The sequence below is a fragment of the Natator depressus genome, chromosome 11 (assembly GCF_965152275.1).
Source record: "Natator depressus isolate rNatDep1 chromosome 11, rNatDep2.hap1, whole genome shotgun sequence".
Lineage (NCBI taxonomy): Eukaryota > Metazoa > Chordata > Testudines > Cheloniidae > Natator > Natator depressus.
The window spans coordinates 39,790,742-39,806,806 of NC_134244.1; the positions used below are offsets into that span (position 1 = coordinate 39,790,742).

General features: G+C 35.9%; 1 protein-coding gene and 1 long non-coding RNA gene across 6 annotated transcripts in view; one reads left to right on the forward strand and one right to left on the reverse strand.

Annotated features, from left to right (window-relative positions):
- DYNC1I2 (dynein cytoplasmic 1 intermediate chain 2) overlaps positions 1-16,065 on the forward strand; it is a 43,209-nt gene that overhangs the window by 17,670 nt on the left and 9,474 nt on the right. For 3 of the 5 annotated variants that reach the window (XM_074967578.1, XM_074967577.1, XM_074967580.1), the window contains exons 5-7: positions 1,535-1,594; positions 2,973-3,088; positions 15,948-16,037. In XM_074967578.1, the coding sequence (XP_074823679.1) occupies positions 1,535-1,594; positions 2,973-3,088; positions 15,948-16,037 (266 nt within the window). The remainder of the gene's footprint in view (positions 1-1,534; positions 1,595-2,972; positions 3,089-15,947; positions 16,038-16,065) is intronic. The other 2 variants (XM_074967581.1, XM_074967582.1) reach the window with 1 other exon arrangement.
- The window catches only part of LOC141995971 (uncharacterized), a 31,605-nt gene continuing 20,560 nt past the window's right edge, over positions 5,021-16,065 (reverse strand). The window contains exons 2-3 of the long non-coding RNA XR_012641448.1: positions 8,306-8,412; positions 5,021-5,151 (exon numbers count right to left, since the gene is read on the reverse strand). This is a non-coding gene — a long non-coding RNA (uncharacterized LOC141995971). The remainder of the gene's footprint in view (positions 5,152-8,305; positions 8,413-16,065) is intronic.

A 16,065-nucleotide genomic window follows, 5' to 3' on the forward strand; every position in this document is an offset into this window, starting at 1 on the left:
CAACTCAGTTTACAAAGATTGTCTTCCTGGTTAGCTTAGCATCTCCTCTGCATTTTTATCTCTCCCTTATGGTGGTTGGCACACAGCTGCATTTCTTAGCTACCGGATAAGCAGTAAACCACTGTTCAAGCCCTATGTCCACTGCTGCTATCAGTTTACCTGACTGCTTCTCCTGTCCTTTTCATCAATAAACCATTTTGCATACCTGCTTCTTCTCATCCTCAAGTTGCTGTGTTTATTGCAGCTCTTCTGCCTCTCTTTCCCACTCCCTATGTTTCTCAGGAACATTCAGAATAAAAATTCAGGGCTTTGCATTTCTAACTAAATCATTAATGAAAGGTTCATGCCTTTTTCACCAAAACTTGCTACTAGAACAACCTAGTACATAATTAAAGATACATAAATTTTAATTTAATATTTTTACCACACTTTATTAAACTATTGGGAGGAACTTTACATCTTTCTAGGAACTCTCCAGTTACACTGGAAAATAACTTCAGTCTTCCTAAAATAATCATATGGAAAAACCTTTTATTGATCTAGCATACAAACATATTACATTTTCTTTATTTTTAAGCTTCTGATACAAAATAATAGTAAAATTCTCTACAAAGTATGGTAGCATATACAAGCTTACTAAAAGCAGATGTTCTGCTGCTAATATTTCACGTACATTTGTTTGAAATTGCTTCTTTGTGCCCTGGTAGAGTTAGAAGTAGACACCAATACTGGATGAAGTAGATTTCCCTCCCCCCTCCAGGCAAGACTAAACTATAAAGAAGGTCCTATTTTATATAAGTGACCTGTAACAGATCCATTCCACTTCTTATTCCTATGTACTGTGCTGAATACTCACTATTTTGAAACGTTTTAATATAAAGCCCACTGTTTTCTACGATACTCAGTATCTTAAATTGGCTTTAAATCGGATGACATTTGTAAGCCCAAGGCAGTGCTTAACCCATAATTACAGCAGTGTCACATCTTGGAAACTCTAGCAGTTCTGTATCCCAGTGGAAACGTATTTTGCTTCTCTACCAAAAAGTTTGTGTGTTGACTCATTTCCTTTACCAATATGACAATTTCCTGCACATATTTAATGCTTTGGGCAAGATTGCAGTACATTAACAAACGTGACTTCATATGACATAACCAAATTTGTATAGCTTTAAAATGAAGTTTAAAGTTTAACAGTTCCTAAGCTGTTACAAATGGATTTTTATTCATTTGGCTTTCATTTAGGCTACTTTTGTCAGCGATTCTGCAATGCTTTAATTTCCCACCTCTGAAAGAATTGAATGTCTCTAATTGCTCTGAATTGTATGTTTGTGTTTAACTGTTTTATACTTATTGCATGTATTGTAGCATTGAACATTCACTGAATTTCCACTAACTGACATTATATTTTGTTTCCTTTAAACAATGAAAAAACTGTAAACTTACAGTAGCTTTAACATTTCATAGTGTGTATTTGCTTCACTAATCTCTGGCCTCTTTTGCTAATGCTGCATGGTTGTTCAACCTACGGTATCAGGACGCTGCATTGGGATACTGATCCATCAGTTCTTCAGCTCCACTCTGATTCCGATCTGGGGTATTTCATAGATTTTATATTCCCTCTTTTGTGTATTTATAAATATACAATTTTTATATATATACTCCAATATGAGAGCTTTTTTTTAAAAAATGAACTTTAAGTTACTATTGAGGGAACACAAGTTCTGAAAGTAATCAAAGTTCATGCTCTCCCTGGGTTTAGTGCAACTGGCCTATACTAGGCAACTTCAGTATTACTGTGATTGCAAGTTTATCATTTTTCCAGCAATATGTTTCAGTCTTTTAACTTTTTATCTACATCTTTTTTTTTTCTTGGCAAGACAAACTATAAAATGTCATTCTATTTTGAAATAAAATAACTACACATTTTAAATATATACAAAATGTGTCTAGTATAAGAAAAGATGGGAACTTACTGTTTTGTGGCTAGTCTATCATGAAGTCTATTATAAATTGTAAGCTTTTTCATTAAGACACACATCATGTTATAGAATTGTTTGCCTTCCAAAAATTAAAGAATGTTAGAATTTTTCCTTGAGCCTGTTTAGTCTGTAATGAATTTTTTTAAGTGTGGGAGAAGATGATGAAAAGATTAATTTTCACATACTGCTTTTTATTGCTGGATTATTGGACTAGTGATTAATATACAAATTGAAGTTAATAGGGGTTTTTACATAAAAGTTCTCCTGAGGTGGGTCTAACTTGCAATATATATATATATTTATTTATATATAGTGTGTGTGTGTTGCAGTTAGACCCATTTTGTCCATGTCAGTATTGTAAATGAGACCTTGTTCTCTCAGTTTTTCTTGTTAAATCTTTATCTTTAAGTTATTTAGTATTCCGTTCCAGGATATTATACTACTGTTTGGGAACAGACTTACAGTTCTAAGTCATAAATAATAGGTTTGGGAGAGCTAAGGAAATGGCCAACATAGTTAAATGGACTGGCAAACAGTCATTAATTGCAGAATAATTAAACAATTTTGCAAGCTATGCAATCTTGGAACCCTAGTCCTGCAAATATCTTTCATGTGAGCAAGGAAAACAATGGTAGTGCTCACATGAGTTTGGTTTGTAAAATAGACCCTTTAGCCAGTGAAAAAGAGCCTTGTCATACACTAAGATTTAGCAAGCCTTGAAAAACACTTCATGTGAAGTCAAGAAATCCAGATATCTTTGCCTTTTTTCTTTTTCTTCTAGTCTGTGTGTATAAGCCAGACACCTTTTAAAAAATAAAGATAGCATATCACTAACATATATAGCATTTTTCAGATGATAGCATCCTTTGGATTTAAACTTGATTTTTAGAGTGTGGAGTGAGATGATGCCTTGCAATCTGAAACGCCTTATAACTTAATCATGATTGTATTAAAAATATCAATTGTTCTGATGTCTCTGTTCATTTTATTTAGACGTGGACCTATTAAACTTGGAATGGCTAAAATTACACAAGTTGACTTTCCTCCTCGAGAAATTGTTACATACACGAAGGAGACTCAAACACCAGTTATGACTCAACCAAAGGAAGGTGAATGTTAACTTATACTACTATTACATGTATTTTTTCTGGTTATTAAAATGTACCAAGGCTATTCTAGAAGGACAGATGGAGATCAGTCATTTCTATTTGATGTTTTATATTTTACAAAATAAATAGTGTTTCAGAGCTGGACATGGTTAAGTGTAAATTGATCTGAGGGATGACTGGTAATGTCTTGAGTCCACACACGTCTTTTTAAAGAATGTCATCCTGCATCTTGTAATTAATTAAAGGAAACCTATTAAGCACTCGTATTTTCCTCTCCCAAATACACAGTTTTCTAGAAGATTTACTACATTTATTTGTAGACTTCCTGATGTTTAAGCAATGTAGAATGTGTTCCATGCACATTAAGGTAACAAAATCAGTTTATTTGAAGTTTTATGTGTTCTTAAGCTAAGAGTCAAATATGTGATTAGCATATGCAACTCCTATTCTCATCAATGGAATTTTGATCAATGATTAATGGCAGCCTGTGTCCCAACACATAAAAATCAATTTATAAAAATAAGAGTCTTTGAGAGTGGCATCACTAGCAGTTGACGGAAAAATGCCATTCTCAAAGACTCTTATTTTTATAAATTGATTTTTATGTGTTGGGACACAGGCTGCCATTAATCATTGATCAAAATTCCATTGAGAATAGGAGTTGCATATGCTAATCACATATTTGACTCAGCTTATGGCACAAACTGAAAAGAGTTGGAAATTTCTAAGTTAAAGCTTCAGTTGTAACTCGCTGTCTTTGCAGGAAAGAGATTTTTTTAAAGACGATTCAGTGGGTTAATTCACTTGCTGTTAACCTTTAGAGACCTGGGAATTCGATCACAAATGACAATATTTGGTCTTTGCCTAGTCCTTAGTTCATATCACAAAAACACTGAATTGTTCAGTGTGACTTCCTGCCTGATCTCTGATGAGAAGCTCACTATGAGAACATAAATTGAGGGCCTAGAATTTCAACTTCCAATTTTGTATTTCCTAGCTTTGTTGGGGTTTGTGTTTAATTTTCTGGCATCTTCTCAAATATAGATAAAAGCTGTGGGCAATATGTTCATTTATTCTGTTAAATTTATATTTTACAGGATTTAGTTCTTAAATCTTTTCATTTAAGAATCACAAGCATATTGTCTGAAAAGGTTTGATGCAGAATGTATAGCACTTTAGCTTGCATCAGTACTTTTTAAACATTTGGCAGTGGTTTATGTTGAAGCCACTTATATTAGAAGCACACCTCTATAGAAGAGAAATGAGAAAAAGCAAGTTACAGTACTACTACCTCTCTGTTGAAAAAGAGCTTTTCTTTCTTTTCCCCCCTTTTTTGCCTCATGTAAGGGAATCCAATATACGTTCCAAACACCTAAGAGGGCAGGTTTCTAAACTTGATAAACTAGAGTAGAAGAGGATTTTTTTCCCTGTATTTAAATGGTTTGTTTTATTTCCCCACAAAAATATATATAGACCTAGTATTTATTTTTATTTATCTGACAAACTGAAATATGTACTAATACTTCAATGAAACGTATTTATTGAATATTCAGTATATTGCCTACAGATCATAGGCAAAACCATTCTCTTGTGAACAAGCTTTCTATCCCTTCATATGTGAGGGTTTTTAAAAATATTTACAAGTTCAAAGGCTTTTCTGTAGCTTCTTTTCAGTTTTTGAATGGTGGCTTCTACTTGGAGCACTGGCAAAAATGGAAGCTGAATGCTTGTTTTTCAAGGGTACATCAGTAGTGACATCAGAGGAATCACATTGTTCTTCAGGAACTCACCAGTTCATGAAAATGCTGATTTCCACTTTAACTGTTCTTTATTTATGAGGTCGTCTCAATTCTGCCTCTAAGAGCTTACAGTAGCAAGAGCCATATAGGTGTGCATTCACATTCTACGTGTATTGCGTTGGGCATGGTGTCTGCTGTCAGTGTTTCAAACTCTCCTCCGCTCTCCTGGCATCATGTAATTCACTGTTTTGGTGTGATCACACCTGGGTGGCATCTTAGAATTTTTCAGTGATGGAACAACTTTTCCTTAAAGAATCTTCTTGTCTGAAAAAAAAATAGGAGTTTATGCAGAAACTGTATGTAGGAGAGTTTACTTTTTTGAGAGTGCTAAAACTAAGTCTGCTAAGGGTTGAGTGTGTCTCTCTTTAACATGGTGTTGCTGCAAATTTTGCGTAGGCTGAGGGAAAATTAATGAACAGATAAAATTTTATCTCTTGGATTGCATTCTTCATCCAAGTATTTTACTAATAATCCTCATAAGATGTTCAAGCAGTAAGTAGATATTCCTATTTTATAGATGGGGAGATTGAGTCAGAAGTTAAGTAATTTATTCTGTTCTCTCTTGCCTCCAAAACCATGAGCTTGGATTAGAATTCATGATTTTCTGGTTACCTGTGCTCAAACAAGCTTTAGTATTTCAGAGTGATTTGTATACAATTTTATTTTAGAAATTTGGGTGGGGAGGGGTGTTTTAAAACTGGCAACTTAAGTGATAAAAGGGGAACTGGATACATTGAACTCAGAGTTAAACCTGAAAATCCATCTTAAGTCCCTTAAGTCCCGTAACATACATTTTTAGAGGATTAAAGATGACTTAACTCTCAAATTCTGTACTCTCATTGACTTTCCTGAAAATAACCACTTCTTTGCCTAGGAAGCTCCCTGTAGCATAACTATGCAATACTGCTCCTTTCATCCATTTGTATAACTAGACCTCTGAATGAGACAGTGTGATGGAACATGCATTGAAAGTACAACTGGTTACCTTCTAATATAGTCTAGAAAAAGGCAGTTCAGGTTTTTCAAAGATTAAACTTGAAACATTCTAAAGGAAGAATGCTATCTTGAAATGTAGTGAATTTAAAACTGACTTAAAATAGTTTCAAGTGCTACAACTGCCCCTTAATTCCTCTGCATGTTTTGGTGGTTTTATAGTCACTCTTTTCAATTTTTACAGACGTTTTTCTCTTCCCTATTGCTATGAGATCCACACACACAGTGAAACCTGACTATATGCAAAGTAAACAAATAGAAAAAAAAAATCTTTTCTGTAACCTTTCAGCTATACTAATTTTGTTTATATATAAAAATAGTAGGTAAAAATATTGGACAAAAGTGTATTTAAATTGACAATATTCATTTAAATGTGTTTTTGGTGACAGAAATAACTTCTGTGTTGACACCTTCTTCATCAGGCTCCCTTTTCATGCAACTTTGGGAAAGTCCATACTTTTGGAAAACAGCATTTCCTAATGGAAAGACTGCAAATATTAAATGTGAGATTCTTGGTGGTTTCATTATTTCTATTGTGATATGCAGTGTTGTAGCCGTGTTGGTCCTGGGATATTAGAGACACAAGGTGGGCGAGGTAATATCTTGCATTGGACCAACTTCTGTTGGAGAGAGAGATGAGCTTTCAAGCTTACACAGAGAACTTCCTCAGGTCTGTGTAAGCTTGAAAGCTCATCTCTCTCTCCAACAGAAGTTGGTCCAATGCAAGATATTACCTCACCCATTTTGTCTCATTATTTCCAAATAGCTTCTGGCTCATGGAACATAGTCCCAGGGAGTAGACCACAGTTCCAGGGGAAAAATTGCCCCATGTTACTTTTAATCTATCAAGGCAATTTTACCTATAAACTGTAATAACCCATATAACTATTTCAAAAAAGCAAGTGAGCTACCAAAGTTCTCGTTGTCTTCCGTCTTTCTTCCTTCCATTTTAGTCTTTCTCTTTTGCTTTGCCTCTTTTTCCCCACCACCTCTCATTTTCTTCCCTTTTTCAGATTCTCACTGGAAGGTGGAGAGTTAGCACATGGGTTGTGTGCTGAAGTGCTTTGCTTTACTTACAATGCCTGCTGTGTGTGAAATTGCCTGGGATTGCATGATCCTTGTTAGTTTTACTCTCAACAGATATGCTGTAGTTAAAGAGCTTTAGTTCAGGAAAGTGACTGTGAACTGTCTGCCTCCCACTGGTGATTACCAGAACCCTCCCTTGGACACGATAAACTAGGATGGGTGGGTGCAAGCAAACTTAAAAGTTCCTTGCTTCCTGTTCGCTTGAGAACTACTGCTTTAATTGTATTGTTAAATCTACTGGTATTGTGTATGTGCATCTCTCAAATGTGACTTGACACTTGTATTAAGAAATGGGACTGATAAATTTGCTTTGAAGCCTGAATGTCTTTTTCATACGACTTCTTTCCAAATACATCTTTAATAAATAACTGGGAATTATGCTCCCACCTCTTTAATATGGGGACTACAAATAATACTACAGTCAGAAAGTGAAATTGCCACAGCAAACTGGAGTCTTGAAATGTGGGATGCTATGGTCATAGTTTTTTCTATCTAAAATATCTAAGAGGATACAGGCAAATATGTACGCATGATTTGTGAGAGTTCGGTGAGAATGGAGCACCTTTAGTTCATGTATATCTTTTCAATTATCACATTTAATCTCTAGGCGGTATTTAGTTATGGAATTTCTAGTTCATAGTGTATAAACTAAGTAGCAAGACTGTAAGACATATACTTGAAGCTTGTTCTGTTTAACATAGGGTAACTTGATATTACATAGACTAACAAAATGTTCTGTATACAGGGAACCATGGTGATGAGAATGTGTATTGGAATCTCCTTCATCTGTATACTCAAACTATGTCTGTATTAGAAGATCTGACTATACAGTCAGAGGCAGTCACTTCAGAGTTAGGGTTGCAACTGAATTTCCATTTATAATCCTAATTTTGGCAGTTCCCTCAAAAATCCACAAATGAAAATTAGCAGGTTAGATCCAGAGCGGAGGTCAGTTTTTTTCTATAAAATGTGTGGGTGAATTGGACACAGTGTTTCTCAATTACGACATCCTAAAAAGTGTAGTTTAAAACAATTTTGGAACTCCATTTAACGTGTTTCCTTTCTCTCAAACCCTCTGCTGCCCCATGCCGCCTCCTCACCCCAAAAAAGAGGAAAGAGGCAGCCTTACTGGACTCCCCCAGCTCTTCCCTAGGTGCTTGACTTTGGCAGGAAAGGTTGTGAAAGTCTAGCAACCAGAGACGGTTCATTCAGCCTTATTCTCTGTACTTGTCTATGTGCTACGTATACAGTATGGTGTCTGTATTTTTTAGCTGTAAGTGTTTTATCGTGTGTTTTGGCCAGTGGTTCTTGTTTGTACATATAATTTGAAGTCGCATACCTTTTCTGTGGATGACTTACAATCTCAGGTCCTTTCAGAATGGCTGAAGCCTCGTTTCTCCTCTTTAAGCACGCTGGTGGGGTGTGAAGGTTGATAAAATGGTTGACCTAAGTTTTAATAATAATTAGTGTCTTTCATTTGAACATCAAACTTGAAATTGTACAGATCATTTATCCCTCAGTGAAATAGGTCGAAAAGGCAGCACTTCTCTGAACACTGCCCAGTATGGAAATTAAGACCAGAAATTAAGACGACCGTATCCTATAGGAGGATTTAGGTAGGTCGACAATTCCAGTTCGGTAGTTATTGTTCTAAGATATAGGGGCTAAATGGGGATCTTGACTTTACATCTCATCTGCAAATCAGTACAGTGCCTCCCTATGTCGTGCCCCCGCACTTGGTCCAGTACTGATTCAGATGGAAAAGTGTCACATACTGAATCATGACTTTTTTGACCATGTTCCATTTTTCTTGAAAGTCTTTCCTCCAAGCACTAGCTGGCCTCATCTATCTCACTTCTGTTATAGGAGGCCTATGTTTATGAAATGTGACCGCATCCAAGCCGGATGTGTTATAGCTGCAGGCAATGGAAGGCTTGACAATTGTTCACCTATTGTTGTATAGCTGTATTATGACCTCTGAGTTCCTTAAAATAGTGATGAGAAACTCAGTGTCTTGGAGATATTGGAAATAGTTCTCTTTTGCTTTTCATCTGACACACTAGAATAATATAAGCATACCTCTCAACATGTGTTTTCTCAATTTTGTGACTAGGATGAAATGAATAGTCTTTTAAGAGATTCATTAATGAATGTTTTGCCACAGTTTTTCATACATGCTCCCAGCAACACAGCAGAGTACCTTCTTTTCTTAATTCTTGATCCTAAAATGAAGTGAAGTCAATAAATGCTAAAACATAAGCAGAATTCCAGAGTACAAAACAGACTTATAAAAGAAGTTTACTAAATCTTTCTTCAGGTTGCACCTACCACTTGAAGATTTTGTGTGTCCACAAAGTACTCCTAGTCTCTGTGTAAAGAGTATAGTCTAGAAGAAGTGAGCAAAAACCAGATGAAAGCGAACATAGCACCTAACACAGTGGGGTCCTGATCCATGGTAGGAGTCCTTGGTGCTATGGTAATACAAATAATAGATAACCATTGGGGAGAGGCAGCCAGACATTCTCAATGGAGGGCCTTAATGTTCTTGAATTTGCTCAGTCCGGGACCATGGCGCTAGAGTAGCCTTCCTGTGGTGGTCAAAAACTAATCCAGCTTTATGATGTAGGTCAAATAAATCTGTTTTAAAACATTTTTAAAAGATAATAAAAAAGCACATTTTAGACTATTATTGCAGTAATTCACAATTTTTTCATATTTGTGGACTGTTTCTTCAGCCAGATCTTCTCTTATGGACGGTCTTCCCCCCCCCCCCCAGTGCTAATCCCACACCTATGCAGTAGTTATAATGATTGATAACCTAAAGTAGTATTAGAACAACATAAAGGAGATGAGATGAAAATAAACTTGTTCCAATGCAACAAGTATGTTGTCTTGGTAACATTCTCTCCTTATTTTGTTTTTGTTACCTTTCCATAATGTAGAGTATTGAATTCATTCATTCCTTTGTACTAAATCTGCCCGTTGCCTATAATTGCCACTGCACTGATCTAATCTGTCTGGGTCATTTTAGAGTTTTGGGCTGTCCTCTTGTGATTTGCTACCCATCAATTTTTATGGTGTCAGCAAATTTGATCATGAAAGAATTTTAATACCAGGGACACCTGACAAAGACTTGATATGATTCATGTGTTATCCAAACAGGAATAGGCATCCAAGAGAATTCTGCTTAAACACTGGCTCATTGTTAATGGATGCTTTCTGGGATAGGAGGCCCACCTCTTGTTTTAAATGCCACGTTGCACCTTTGTCATGGAAGCACTTATGGACCAGGGTTTGAGAAACACTGATTCTGTTAGACAAAAGATAGGATGTGGCTCATTTATTGTTAAATGTTTAAATTGTGTGTGTATATACACATGCCTAGACCCTGCGTAACCGGCATAAAACAAATTCTTAAAACTAGATACAGTAGAACCTAAGTGTTATGAACTAACCGGTCAACCACACACCTCATTTGGAACCAGAAGTATGCAGTCAGTCAGCAGCAGAGGCAAATGCAGTACAGTACTGTGTTAAACGTAAACTACTAAAAAAATAAAGGGAAAGTTAAAAAGAAAAAGATTTGACAAGCTTAGGAAACTGTTTCAGTGCTTGTTTCATTTAAATTAAGATAGTTAAAGGTAGCATTTTTCTTCTGCATAGTAAAGTTTCAGAGCCATATTAAGTCAATGTTCAGTTGTAAACTTTTGAGATAACAACCGTAACGTTTTGTTCAGAGTTACGAACATTTCAGAGTTACAAACAACCTCCATTCCCAAGGTGTGTGTAACTCTGAGGTTCTACTATACTGTGCTGTATCAGAGCATTACTAAGTGACTGTAAAGCTGAAAGGAGCAGCTGAGGATTCCCCTGCTGTGAGGGAATCCTTGGCTAATCTATAGTTGAGGTAGCCAGCCAATTTCGGCTTTCCTCGCTCCCATCAGAAAGCATATATCTGGAGCACAGTGTGCTCAAGTGACCTTAACCTTAATGCAGGGGCTGTTAGTGGTAGCCGGAGATAGTTAGTTAGTCCAGTCTTTAGGCTGGACTTAGTTGTTGTGCCAGTTTAGCCTCTGGACAGGCCCATGATTTGGGGAGACGGAAAGATGGCAAAGCACCATGTTGGCTTCCCCTTAATTGTTTGTGCCAACAGTACTCCAATACAGCAGAGGATTGAACATAGGATGTCTAGTAAGAAGTCAGGTGACAGTTTTTCTCTATAACCATCTCTCTTATAACATCTTCCTTTCAGATTACTCAGACAACTGGAACTTCACATTCTAGTATTTATTTCTAGGTATAGGCTAACTTACAGCACCGCCTTTCACTCCATCTCTCCAAAATACATCACAAGTTTGATGTTGAGGTAAAAACTCACCCTACATTCAGAAAGTAAATGGGGGAAGTGTCCAGGCTGACACACTCCCTGAAAGTTTTGCAGTTCATGTTTGTTAGGGAATTCAGAGTGATTTCCTATGAGTGAATTGCTGATAAGCAGTAGAATAGAATATTGCACTAATAAGTATAATATACAGGAGTCTGGGGAGAAAGACACAAAGAGAAAAAGGTGTATGTGAACAGGTAAGTATTATAAACATGAAAATCAACAGAAGATCTGTATAAATGTGAAAATTAGCATAGAATTACACTCAGTTTTTGCTTGGGACACTATTTAGTAATGTATTTCCTCAGAACCAGATGGACTCGGCTTATTTCAGTAATTTGTTGCATAGATGGGACACTTCTGACGTGTAATATACTTAAAACCTGGGAACCTCTTAATTTACAATTATTGTATTCCTTACTCTTGTAGATTATAAAATTAATGTATTTGCAGTCTCTGTACAGTAAAGTGCATTTGTGCAAGTCATATGTAATTATTTGTTAACTAAAGACAATATTGCTGTATTAGCTCCACACTGAGTATTTGTAATTTGTTATTGGTGACTTATAACTGCTTAATTATTAGTTTAAAAAAATGCATAAAACTTGTATGATGAAAATTATTATTTGGTTAAGACTGATTATTTTAACTCAGGTTTTAACTATATTTAACATCCGCATGTAAGGCCTCTGGATGCTACAGCAATACAAACAACACCACACATAGTATTTATATATTCCAACTGTACTCTTTAAGAAATAGTTTAGTTTTATATATGCCTTTAGTTCCCAGTACATGCTATAAATATACAATGAAATACAGAAGGAAAACTTAATAGGAAGACAACTTCATCTTAACAAAAGCCACCCATTTCACAGATGATTTAACTTTGATTAACCTACTCAGCAACAGATTACTCAGACAACTGGAACTTCACTCTATAGCGTTACTGCTAGGTGCAGACTAATTTATAGCACTGCTTTTCTTTCCATCTCACCAAAATACATCACAATTTTGATGTTAACTCAAAGTAAAAATTCAGTGGTTCATTAAATCTGGTTTTAGCATTCATTGACAAGAGATTTGTCACTTTAAAAGTAACTGCTACTTTTATGCACTCTTTACTGCTTAGTTTATAACCTTAGATCCCCTGTCAGGAAAAAACATGGAGTTAACCACTTAGAATATTGTAATGAATATTCATCAATAAATTGTGACATACAGTCCCATTTCCAGTCTTCATGATCCTGTGCAGTTTTTAAAGTTTTAACTGCTTTATCTTCGTCTTTTTTTGGGGAAAAAGGTTAGCATTTTTAAAAAAAACTAGAAATTGTATCAGATATATTGCTAACTTAAATGGTGTAAACACCCAGCAGATAAAGTTGTCAGTAATGAACAGAGGGGAGGCTGAAGTAGAGAAGGTCATCTCTGCAAAAATTCAGGCTAAGATCATACGTTTTTGGGTTGGTGTGATGCATTTAGATTTTAAATGGCTACTTAATGCATTAGAAATGGTAAACTGTTTTTCAACATTAGAACTTTTAATACTTTTTAGTGTGTGTTGCTATTCATCATATTGTATCGCAACCCCTGCAAACACTTAACACTTGGACCATTATTGATAAAGTAAGAGGTGGTGATTGGGGGGAAACGAGTTGGAGGGGAGGGGAGGGGAGAGGAGAATAGGAGAGGAAAGGACATTTTAAAAACTTAACTCTGATCCTTCCTGTTCTCCAGTGGATTCTGGTTGTGTCTTTAGATTGTAAGTTTCTCTTGGTAGGGACCATTCTTTTGTTAACAACTTGATATACAACGTTTTAATTTTCTAAGCTTTTATATTTTAATTCAAGATTCTTTACTAATCCATTTTTTATATATATAATAGTGTTGCTTAATGTAAAGTAACCACAATAGAATTAAGGCTACAAGTCTTATGAGCCAGGGGGATGTTTGTACATATGTAAACCTAAAAATAGGACTGAGTCATCAAAAGTCCTGATAACTTAAAGTATTGGAATAATTGCTGCTCTACTATGTCTAGGACTCAGCTGCAGCAGTAACTAATAAGATAACATATACTGAGAGTAATATGAAGGAATTTGGATCTCTATAATATACACCATCTATGTTGAAACATTAAAAGGGAGGAGCAATCTGCTACAAGATCTTTTCTGTAAAATATGTAGATTATGAGGTCACTTAGCTCTAAACAGCTGACCATCTGCATTTGTTAGGAATTTGACTCCTGTCATTGAAAATGGTACTTAAAATCAGTGTGATGCAGCAAAGTTGGGATGCATTTTCTGATTCATTACATTTAAAGCTAGAGTAGCTGTCCAGAGTGACCAGAATCCAGGTCTCTAAATATAGGGCATTTTGTTAACTGCAGCAAGATTGGTTGGGGAAACAAATATTTTTACATAATTAAATTTAAATTGTACATCAGTTGTCTTGCAATTTGCTATTCTCAGTCATATCTATTAAATATAAATTTATCAGTGTTCGCACCCACAGTGACTGGACATTAGAATTTCAGTTTGCTTTGAACAGTACAGTTTAGAATTGCTACAAGTTATACAGTTTTCAGATTAATAGTCAGTTGTACATGCGAATCCATCTAAAAAGGAGCAGTGTCTTTCTGTTTCTCCATGTGATTATTTTGCGCAAAAAAGCTTTTTTTTTAAGTAGCACAAAAGCTGTAATTGGCGTGCTTTGTAAGGAAGTGTCAATGTGCAAGAGAGTGGAGATCACTAAGAATTCTTTTACGCGTTCTTTCCCCTTTGCACCACCGCCTCCTCAGCAGGGTCACTGAGATCACTAGCTTTTCTTGAAATGGCCATTTTCACTGGCAGGTGCATTATACCCTGTATTTTCAGATTGTTTTTCCATTCTGAATGTTTGGCAGGTTGATTGCTCTGGCTGCATTGACAGAGAAAGGGCTGACAAATGCGGTTGGGCTGGCTGAAAAGACAGTGATTACTGTTTTCCTTTGTGGCTGATTGAGGCCCTTGAAAGGAAAGATTTTAACCTTCACTATTTGGTTCAAAAGTATGAGCATATATTGAAATCATTCATGCCATTTATCCTAGTTCTGTAAACTTGTCAGAACGTAAAAATCGCTCAATTTCAAGTAATGTACGATTGGCATACGTCATTATCATTTTGATTAAGTTGGAGTTTGTATTATTGTAAGCATTATACAGTGTCACTTAAAGCTTTCTTTCCTGCAGGTACAGTTATATTTTTATTTCCTGTACTATGGAGTTAAAAAGACATTCAGACCTCTCTAAACCTATCACTATGTGTGTGGTTTGGCAGCTGGTATGGCCTACAAGCTGTATTTTGTTTAGAGGGTAAAGGCTTGTCTGTGGACCTCCTGGAGTGCTGGTAATTGCACAGGCTTGCCATTGGGGAAAGACATGATTGGAAGCAGTGAGGCAGAAAAATGTTGTGCCATCCCATTGCCACCTCATAGCAGAGACACACAATCCCAGCAGTACCATCTGGTTGTTGCTATCTAGTCAGCTGGCCTGGCTGCTGGGAGCATGGCTTGGCAGCTGGTTCCCATCCCTTGACCACTCTTTTGTGTGTGTGCTCGTGTGTGTTTTTTGTTAGAGAACTTTAAACATGGGTCAGAGAAACGTCTGTGACAAACAAGTAGAGTCCCTGTTGAATACTGTCTCGTTACTTGTGATGAAGCATGCTGTAGACTCCTGCTGCCATTCCCTTATAGACAGATGACATAGCTGTTTAACCAATAAAAATAGTCTTTTCAAAAACTTACCTTAGAAAGGAGAGGAAGAAAAGACAGGAAATGCATATTCCACAACACTAAGTAATTTAAAGTTATTTTCTGGTTTACAGTATTCAAAGGATAAAATGTAGTAATGTAAAAAGTGCTGTAAACCTTGTCAGTATTCCAGAACATTAACATTTTAGGTTATTCATTGCAATTAGGGAAAACACATTTTGCTTTAAAATTCTCATTGCCAAACATGATACAGATAATGAGACTTGCATTTAGAATGACAGAAAAGAAAATGTAATCTCTCAGCTATTATCTTTAGCAAAATTTGCCTCTCAGAATAGCAACCTGAAAGCTAATGTAAGTCATCTTTATGCCATATGAAGACCCATTAGACACTGATGGTTTCAGATCACAAGTAAGCAGCAGCTCTGTAGGCTATTTTAGACATTTGATTTTCTTTATTCTGCAGCATTAATGTGTCAGCATGTTACATAAAACTGTGGTACTTTCATATTCTGTCTGGAATGATAAATGCTTGTAAATTTAGAGATTTCCACTGTGAATTCTCTACAATTGCTTATGTATTCTGTTTCAGTTTACACAGCTACGCAATTTGGTATGACTGTTGTATACTAAATAGTGGTGTAGATAATGTTCTGATTAATATTCCTTCACTTTAACCAAACATTATCCTTTTTAAGGATTACGTTTTAGGAACTGAATCAATTTATGTAAAACTATTCCATATGCACAAATGTATTTACTTTTGTATTGTGTGAAACTGGATGGAACTTTACTGTGCTTCTCTAGGACTGTTATTAACTATTTTGCTGTATCATTTCTTTTCAGATGATGAAGATGAAGATGATGTAGTGGTACCAAAGCCATCAATTGAACCCGAAGAAGAAAAAACATTGAAAAATGATGAAGAGGAGGAAGGTACAACTCGCTTTAGGACACAGTATTA